General features: G+C 41.7%; 2 protein-coding genes across 2 annotated transcripts; both read left to right on the plus strand.

Annotated features, from left to right (window-relative positions):
• Positions 1–94: 94 nt before the first annotated feature.
• SARC_07297 (hypothetical protein) lies at positions 95–513 on the plus strand (the record flags this gene model as incomplete). Its single annotated transcript, XM_014298766.1, has 2 exons — positions 95–210; positions 381–513. The coding sequence occupies exons 1-2, from the start codon at positions 110–112 to the stop codon at positions 511–513; spliced, it is 234 nt and encodes a 77-aa protein (XP_014154241.1). The 5' UTR covers positions 95–109.
• A 2,623-nt stretch (positions 514–3,136) lies between these two features.
• SARC_07298 (hypothetical protein) lies at positions 3,137–5,150 on the plus strand. Its single transcript, XM_014298767.1, has 2 exons — positions 3,137–3,918; positions 4,147–5,150. The coding sequence occupies exon 1, from the start codon at positions 3,321–3,323 to the stop codon at positions 3,876–3,878; it is 558 nt and encodes a 185-aa protein (XP_014154242.1). The 5' UTR covers positions 3,137–3,320; the 3' UTR covers positions 3,879–3,918; positions 4,147–5,150.
• Positions 5,151–10,510: the final 5,360 nt, after the last annotated feature.

Genomic DNA, 10,510 nt, shown 5'->3' on the forward strand with positions numbered 1-10,510 from the left:
AAAAACGACGTAAGTGGATCCAGATGTATATGTACCAGTGTGTGGGTGAGTGCGTCTACGTTCTGTACGTGTGCGTCAAGGCATATAACACAACTGGTGCTAACAATTGATGGATTCGTTGCAACAGGATGGTTGGACACCGCTGCACAGGGCATCGCTGAATGGACACAAGGACGTGGTTGAGCTGTTGCTGGCCATGTCAAAAAGAACGTAAGTGGATCCTAATGTATATGTACCAGTGTGTGGGTGAGTGCGTCTACGTGCTGTAGGTGTGCGTCAATGCATACTACACAACTGGTGCTAACAATTGATGGATTCGGGTTTTACGCGCAACTCTCAGCGGTGTTGGGGGCTTCAGCTAACGAGACGTACTTTCTCAGCATCATGATTGTGCGTGAACAGGAACTTGAACAGCAATTCCGGAACGACCTCGAACGCACGCTGGCAGAACGCCAGCAAGAGTCGGACATTGACAGGCACGTACGCGTGATTTGCGATGAGATGCTGACCTAACGGTGTCCCAACAGCCTGTGTCGGAGAGCACTGATTGACTTTGACGGGTGCACCACTTTGACATGCGATCTGTGCGATCGAGCCTTCTGTGGCCTTTGCTTGGAGGATTGTGGTCGCGACGCACATGTGCATGTGGCCCACTGCCAATGGAACCCCAATGAAGACAGCGATGTTTTTGTTGAAGAGAAAAGTGTAGCAGCGATTCAAGACCGATAGCTGCCGTGATTAGCGCTGCATGCAAGTCTACAAGAATAAGTGCTACATACATACATACGTATACATGCATACATATGTACATATATATAAACATGTATACACGTATACATTTATACATTTATACATATATATATATATACATACAATATATACACTCGTTGTCCCGTGCACAGTTGATCAAGAGGCCCAAGTATTGGCAATGTCGGACCCGACGCGACTTCCAAAAAAACATGTAGAGACAGCGCGTGTAGGCATTATTGCACTACACACGACACTTGCATGTTTGGGTATAAGTTTATTGCATTGTGTTACAAAAGCAGTTGGAAAAGTCGGTTTATAAAAATTGTCACGATGGTATAGTATGTGGCATGCAAGTATACAGGATAAGTGCTACCTATGTGTATATGCACAAGTACACAATTACACGCATTATTCCCGTGTAAAATATCAAGTGCGATTCACATGTCTGATAAACATTCACAGCTACATGTGTTTATGTATGTTTTTATGTACGTATATGTATGTGTAAATACGTGTGTAAATAGATGTGTATATGTAAGTGTATATGTATGTGTATATGTAAGTGTATATGTATGTGTATATGTAAGTGTATATGTAACATGGTGTGTTGAATACAAGTATATAAGGACAAGTGTGTCTATGTACAAATTATGTTTATGTACAAATTACATTATAGTCTGCATTCGTGAGTAACAATTTGTTGTTTGGGTGGTACATGCACGTTTACAAGTACATGTACATGCAAAAAAAAATACGGCCTACACTTTGACATTACATGTACATACGAGTACGACATGTGTAAATAACAATATCCGTACGATTCATTCCCATGCACATATGCTTGTGTACACGAGTACAAAATTTCATTCAAGTATGAGCAAAATTGAAGAAACCGTATGAAAAGTTGTCACGATGGATAATCGGTACCATTTATTATAAACTTAACCCTCCTCGGCATCTTTCGAAGGTTGCGTGCTCGCTCACGCTGTGCCTCTTTCTTGGCGAAGAATTTGGCTCATTCGCAAACAAGTTCTTGGTACACGACCTGTTTGGTGGTACATGTTCTGGAATCCTCACCGTGTACGATACCGTGGCCCACCGTCTGTGTGTACGAGATCGTAGTCGGTTAATATTTCTTCGCCGACCTCGATTTTGCGCATTATACACGCAAACACCGACTTGAAGCGATAATGTGCGTATAAATATGTGTGTAGTAACGATTAATGTTTCATATAGAAGCCGACGGAGAAGCTGGGCTTGTGTGATTGGTTTGTAAAACAAAAGGCACCACAGTCTCCAAAACTACAAAGATTCAAAAAAGGATCAAGGGGCAATTTCCAAAACAAAACAATGACCGAGGGGCTTGGATTTTGGGACTGTGTCGGTGTTTTCCAAAAATTGACCGAGCGACTTGGACCTGTGTCCGAGTCTCTCGGTGAAAACACCGACAAAGTCCCTGCCCCTCGGTCAATTTTGGAAACCGTTTTTGTCCTTCGGTCAGCTTTTTGTGTAATTTTTGAAAAACAAAATTATACAGCTCCAGGGTTTCTCAACCGGCTTTTTGTGTATTTTTTGAAAAACAATCCAGAGTCTCTCAGTCGGCTTTCTGTGGTGTCGTCCAATAATCTGGCCGACAAATTGGAGCCGTACAGGGACAGCAAAAATCTCTTGGGTTGGGTTACTAACGAACTTTGATACGAACAATGGATGCGAGAAACTGTAAATTCAGGACAAAATACTTCACATTAAATATTCACTTCATTCTCGTCCAAATTGTCGTTGCAGATGCCATACGTTCGATCGAGTATCCATTTCATTCTCGTCCATATTGTCGATGCAGCTGCCATACATCCTATCGAATATCCACTTCAGTCTCGTCCACATTGTCGTTGTTGCGGCCATACATCCCATCACATTGGATATCCACCTCATTCTCGTCCATATTGTCGTTGCTGCTGCCATAATACCCCACTAGCGCGCGTGAACGAGCCTGGTGTCTGACTGAATCTAGGAGGGGGTCATAGGATTAATGTGAAATATTTTGTCGATTTGAAGCAAAAGTGGGGTGTGGTCGCTGGTGCGCGTTCGGCAAAAATGCTAGCACCAGGGGAGGCGACATAACAAGCCTGGAGTGTGAGACTTTTTTTTAGCTCCAAAAAAACGCAACAAAATGGCAAAAAGTAAGGCATTTTTGTGTTTGGCAAAAAGATAAGGCAATTTCGTGTTTGGACATAAAGTTGAAGAAAAAAAAACATATACATATACATACATATACATATACGTATACATATACGTATACATATACGTATACATATACGTATACATATACATGTACATATACATATACATATACATATACATATATACAGAGGCATTTGTGGGATGTCAGGAAACTCCGATCGAGCCGTTTACAACGTACATTTAAAATGTAACTTTTCGTTTGTACTTTAAAAAAATGTGAATAAATCGAACAGGTATAAAACTGAAATGTGAACATGAATATATTTCAGTCTGGAACAAAAAGAAAATGGATCACGTAAAACTCCTCGAAGAACTGCTGGGCCTCGAAAATGCCGAGAGGTGGGACGAACTGTTCAATGTGGACGACGCCGCCCTCGAACACCAAGGAAAAGTCTTGCCCGCAGTGCAAGACGTTCGTTGATCGTAACGATTATCCGACACCGCCTTCGCAACCCGAGACTACGGCCTGCGACTTGTTGGAGCTCGTGCCTAGAGGCACATTGGCGCAGATCCGAATATTATCCGAGGACGACATCAGATCGAAGAAAGTCGTGACGCCACGGATTGTATTCGTGGATCGCAAAGGCGATGTTGCGGAAATGGTCCGGGCGAGCCGGACGTCCGTGGGGGTTCTCCGATTGTTGGGCCGGTTCCCCACGTGCCTGCAGAATAATTCAACCGCGTTCGCCGCTGTTCGGGTCTTTGTGAACCCCGAGTATGAGAGTCTGATGCGAATGGTCCTCGGTGAATTTTCTCATACGGAGGAGCCGACGATCCAGTTTGGATTTACATACTCCGCCGGGACGGATAGATTTATGAAAGTATCCCCAGAGACGTTTGTGGTGTCGCAGGAAGCGCCGATCGAGCCGTTTTCAACATACATTTAGGGCTGACGGGCCCCGTCAAGACTACGATATCTCACACAAGGCGGCTGACGGGCCCCGTCTAGTATCCAACGCTTGTAGGGGCAACAAATTCTTTTTCAAAAAAAGAAACAAAAAAATACTTTGGTGGATTTTCTTGTTTACAGGTGTCATATTTCAGCAAAAAAAAACAACATCGCGGTTCTTAGGCTGACGGGCCTCGTAAAGACTGAGATTTCTCTCACACAAGGCGGCTGAAGGGCCCCGTCAAGACTACGATCTCTCACACAAGGCGGCTGACGGGCCCCGTCGTTTGATGTGTTTGTAACGTAGAACACCTTCAATGACGTCCTTGCATACTGTATTGGCGGCGGCAATGAGATGTGCCCACCACTTGTCATAGTTCGATCCATCGTAAAGAAGTTTGGACCTTCGGATTTTACGGCTCTCGCCTGAGATTGAGTCGGACATAGCAAAAATAATGAAGTTGATGCAACTTTTTGATCAAAAGATAATGCCCATAACCTAAAGAGACCAAAAAAAGCTTTATTACTGCGAAACTGTTTTATTAATTGTATATTACGACATTTTTATACGTCAGTAAAACTGGACTAGTGTCTATATATCCGGAGTCCAAAATGGGCTGAGGAGTAACAGTCATACATGTTAATAATAGAGTAATGTGGATTGAGGACCAGTTCACATCTACCGGATGGCTTTTAAGATAGTAGAGCAACTTTAATGCTCAATACATTTTTATATAAAATGTTTTAGTGTTATAAAAAAAATAAGAGGTGCTAAAAAAAGTTAAAAAAAACTATGAAAAAACTATGAAAAAGACAGAGCAAAATTATTTTCCAAATTGCTTTTGTAAAACAAAATATGTCCATACTTATTGGAAGTCATATGTCGCGTATTTTTTTTTAGATACCTTTTTCCAAAATGATTAACAGGTCTCATTTGAGTCATTTTTAGTCAAATTATTAGTTTATGTAATAAAAAAATAGTGTAAGTATTCTTAAAAGTTCTGGGCAACAATCTTTTGATTTCATTGAGTTCTCACTCGCTCTCTACTCTCTACTCAAATAGCGAGAGTCTAGAGAGTAGAGAAGGAGAGAGAACTCTCGCTCTACTACAGAAGTACTGCTCTACTCTCTGCCTGAGCCTACAGATAACAGAGTACAGACTACAGACTACAGACTCTAGAGAGACTGAGAGAGAGAGTCAGAGTCCAGAGAGGCTCTCTCTCAGTCTCTTTATATCTGTGTTTCAAGTTTTTAAATAAATATTCCGAACATAAGATCTAAAATGCTCTAAATTGTGAATACATACCATATGGTACAGTTTTTGCCTTTGTTTTTTATATAAAAGCAATAAGTGCTACTTACCCGCCTATAGCATTTATCCCGAGCTTTAATGCCCATCATTCATATGTGCTTAAGACACTGAAGCGTAAGAAACGCCCAGCCGACCACGACGGACCTACTGGACCTAGCTCAATAATCACAGGGCAACCGAGCACGCTTAACTTCTCCGCCTGAGAAACATTAACTATGTTATGCTACTTAATGCTTTCCACCCGTTTTTCCATTCTCGCTATTTGACCCATAATCAGCTTGAGTGAGCAACTTGCTTCTCCTGGGTCTCAAAGCTGGGTGGGGGCTGTGTAATAGCCGGGCCTCCACATTAGACTCAATGTTATAAACGTACTCTTAAGCAGTACGTAAACTATAAACGGACTCTTAATAGTACGAGGAACTTAAGTTTCCTAAATGATTTATAATGGTTTTATTAACTAATACCTTTTCCATTTTACATATCAGATATTTGGACAAGGCCATTAAAAGGCCCCAGTAAATACCAAACATAATAGTTGGTCTAGTTCTATTAATAGAACTATATTTACTTTCCAAAATCATTTATATCTGAATACTTCGGTAGGGATAATATTATTTATTTCAAAGAAGTTAAGTTACAATGTTTGTACATATGGTATGGCCCTCATAGCCGTTGTAGTGGTTCGGGGAAGATCGATGGGAAAAATTGGTCAGTAAATTCCCTGTTGAAGCTTGGATCAAGTAAGTCGACAATGGAGGATATGCGCTGGATCAATTTAGGTCGGTGCGGACAAAACACTGACACCATCGAGTGTACCACGTATTCGCTTTCTGATCTACTAAATAGCGTACCCACCTCTGTGGTTCGGATCGGGCCTTTATCGTGTAGTGCTGTGGAATGGGTTAGTGTAGAGTGCGAAATGCCAAGTAGGACAAGCTTATCCGTTATAATTCGGTTGAGTAGCGAGGTTGAGGATAAACCGATGCCGCACCAGACCACGAATGCACTCAGTATGTGCTGGTTTGCCTGTATTGCGAGTAGCATAGGCAGAACCAACAGGAAATAGGACTTCAACAGCGTGATTAGCCGGGGTATAGGAAACATCTGTTGATATGTCAGAGTCGGGTGTGGGTACAGGGGTTGTTCTACATGCTGGATATAAGATCCAAGGTGTTTGTGGAGGGTCCAGATACCATAGAAGTCGTGGCGCTCCTGTAGTTGCTGGAGAAGATCAGGGCCAATGAGAGGCAGTTTCGGGCCTACCAGGATGCATTGGATCAATTGCTGGATGCAGGCAAAGTGGCTGGTGGTGAATTTTTGTCCACCGGGGCAGACAGGGCAGAGTCAGCCGCCAGTGCGGTAGTCGAGCAATGTGAACATGTACATATTTGTTACTATCATAGCACAGAGCCGTATTTGTGTAGGCTCGAAGCAGTGGTTGATGCTGTCGTGTATGGCTTTGTCCCGATCTGAGGTTGGTGGTTTGCCCATGACCAATTGGTATTCGGTAGCGAGGTGGCTCAACCGAATATAGGTTTCTAGGGACTATTAACGTTACCTAGTTTATCCTCCGGTCAGTCAACCAGATGTGCCATTTCGATGAAGGCTAAGTCGGTAATTCTTGATAAGTGGCAAGTTATTGGTTAATGCAATAACTAAGGACATCAAGAGTATTTTTCTTTTTTCTTTATTTTTTTCTAAAGATAGGACTTTATGAGTCTCTCGGATTCGCCCCAACGAAACGTACTGTAGTTTCTAATAGAGCGACAACGAAAAACTAAATAAAATCCCTTAGGCGAAAACAGTACTGAGAGGATTATATATAGGCAATGTCTCAGCCTCACAATACCTCAGAATATTGCTGTTTTCACGAGGCATACCTAACAATACTAAAAGTATCTTTTCGTTTATTTACTTTGAATTTCACGATACTTAGATTTTACCTCCACGTTTAATTACCCTAAGGCGTTAATATCGCCTTGATAGACTGAATTTTACACCACCTGGACATTCCTCCTAGAGTGCAAGACACGTTGAACACTTTTGACGATCTATCATCGGACTCAAATTTCTCCTTTGCCACTTCTAATAATTACCACTCCGACCTGTCATCCATCTACGTTCAGGCCGAAGCAGGCAAGCTCCATGGTCAAAACATCCTCCCGGAATCACGCGCTAATTTTGAAGCCATCCGCGCCAGTCGCTCTAGCTCCCGCTCTTCCTAGGCTAAAACCGTACAGCTCTCTACTGGCGCCGACATTACTCTCTTTGAAATGATGTACCTCATGGACTCTTACGGTTTCCAAGAGTATAGCAAAGTCTATGCAGGCCCCCCATTGGCCCCTTTGAAAGAATTCTATTATACTTTTTTTGGACGTTACGGCAGGCACCAAAATCATTCAATCTTAATATATTATGGCTCACAAACATGACAAGCAAAACGGTGATTCGTATTATGAGACCTATGACCCTGCAGCGTCTTCAGTCTACCTCTGTACCTTCCTCGCCCATGACACCTTCAACAACCTCGAAGTCCATCATTTCGACGTCAGCACCGCATATATTTATGCTAAGTTAGACATCCCTATCTATATGAACCCTCCCAAAGGGGCCGTCGATCTAGGACATTACCCGCCGAACACGGTCCTACGTCTCAAACATGGACTTTATGGCTTTCGCCAATCCAGTCGACTCTGGAATTTTGACATCAAGGGAAAGCTCACCTCCATGGGTTTCTTCCAGACCGAAGCGGACGAATGCATATGGGACCACGCCGAAAGGTACATCACCGTTGTAATTTATGTTGACGATGCTGTACCAGCCATCCCACGGGGCACATTCCATACCATCTGGCTTTTCACACAACTCGAAAAACACTACCTGATGAAGAACTTAGGCCGTGCACGTCAACAGTTTGGCCTTAAATCGATCAAAATACTGTCGGTAGCATCTCCATTGGTCGGGAGGCGTACATCGACAAAATGCTCATAAACTTCAACCAAACTAAGTCCACACCAGGAACCGGAAAATATCCATCGTCCCTAGCAGGCACCCCCTGTAAAGAAAAATATCGATCGCTACTAGGAGCGCTGGGATTTGCCGCTAACATGACTCGACCTCACATCGCATGCACACTCAACCAATTATCTTTGTGTAACAGTATTTCTCTCACAGAACATTGGACAGCTCTACAGCAAGTCCTGCTCTACCTGGTAGCAACGAAATCTTTCATTCTCACATATCATACGAAGACACCTGACCAGAAAATTGACACCGCTATTCAAGCCTACTCGGATTCCGACTGGGGATCATGTCTCACGTCTCGCCACTCCCAATCCGGCACTTTAATCAACTTTAACGGTACTCCCATATTATGGAAGTTTTTAAAGCAGAAACAGTGGCGAATTGTAGCAGCGGGGCGTAATACATAGCGGCAGCCGACACTACTCGACAGTTAGCATGTATACGCAATTTACTACATGCACTCGAATACACGCTCAAAACACCAACCAGCCTTCACGTCGACAACCAGGCTGCAATCAAAGTCGCTTTGGGCACTGGTACTCCCAAAGGATTAAAACACTTAGAAATTAAGGAACACTGCGCGTGACGAAAAATGATAGACATACACTTCATCCCCACAAACGACAATCCGGCCGACCTTCTTACCAAAGGTCTGGTCCGTGGCAAACACGAACACTTTACCTCAATGTTACTCGGACTACTACCCGCCCCATGTTGGTAGTCTCCGCACTCGTCGCCGACGACGTCGACACGTTTCCTAAACTATCTCTCCTTCATACCCGCTCCCACTACAGTATAGCTTCAGGGGGGGTATTGAGCACTAAAGTTGCTCTACTATCTTAGTAGCCATCCGGTAGAAGTGAACTGGTCCTCACATCCACATTACTCTATTATTAACACTTATGATTTTTACTCCTCAGCCCATTTGGGACTCCGGATAAATAGACACTAGTCCAGTTTTACTGACATAAAATGTCAAGTAATATACAATTAATAAAACAGTCTCTCAGGAATAAAGCTTTTATTGGTCTCTATAAAATGTGTTTATTTATATGTTTTTAAAACAAATACAGTATGTATAAAATTGAAATACATATACATATACATATACATAAAAATACATCCATATTATATATATAATAAATATAGCCTTCTTTGATCTTTCAGAAGGCTATTTTAAAAAAATAAATAGTAATTATGCAAATTGCAAATAAATTTATAAAAAAATACCAATTTGCGGAATCCTCTCTAAATATACATATATATTTGTTTAAAAAAAAGAAAATGAAATGAGGAATAAATATTAAAAATACCTCTGAGCGCGTTAAATACCTCGGTAAGCCAACCAGTGGAACATGCGCCCAGAACGATATTTATATAAATGTATAAGAAAAGCGAACGTATATAAATATATTTTAGATGTTTTTGTACTAAAAAAAAGTGTCTATTGCAAAACGTATGTAAATATGTATCGAGAATATGGGTGCCGGACTACCCGGCTGCGGCTATGTATGGAAACATGGAAAGCGGGAGAAAGTGTCGAATGAAATAAATACCGAATTCTAAAATAAAATGATTGTTCTAACCTTCTACAGTGGTCGTCATGAATTTTAAGTTATACCGCAAGTCGTTCTTGTAATCCATCCCCCGAAACGCGTTGTTTTAGGTTATAAAAGAACACAGAAGACACATGCACATAACCTATCTACTAAAACACTTGGGAGACATTCAGGTCATCACTCGGTGTAACCTATCTATTTGGTTCATTTCTCAACGTTTCTCAACGAAACATTCGATTCGACAGCACAATAAATATATTTGCAGGACATAGGTTGCTATGGGTGCCGTATCAGTCAATTGTCGACCTGACAACACTCTAGCGGGATACTCATCACATGCAATTGACCACACTCTTGCAATGGAGGCGCACATAACCCAGACTCCTCTCGTAGAACTACAACACAATTATGTCAAGTCATCTCATTTATACCAACAAGGTATTATTTTAAATGCACATAGCGCGGGTAATTACAGTAGCGTGAAGTGCTTCTTCACTATCGATATCTTAGTATACTATGATCTTCCGAGTGCATATGCTAGTAGTACTATCTAGTCCAAAACAATCCACAAGTTATCGCAGTCACATACTTTTCATATGTCTACGATTTCGTATACCGAGTGATGTCATTAAATATTTTGGCGCACTGATCACAGGTCAGTTTGACAACATATTTTAACACATTTTGTTTTCGTTATATATAAATATATATATATTTATATATATATATATATAT

Source organism: Sphaeroforma arctica (genome assembly GCF_001186125.1).
Source record: "Sphaeroforma arctica JP610 unplaced genomic scaffold supercont1.570, whole genome shotgun sequence".
Taxonomy (NCBI): Eukaryota; class Ichthyosporea; order Ichthyophonida; genus Sphaeroforma; species Sphaeroforma arctica.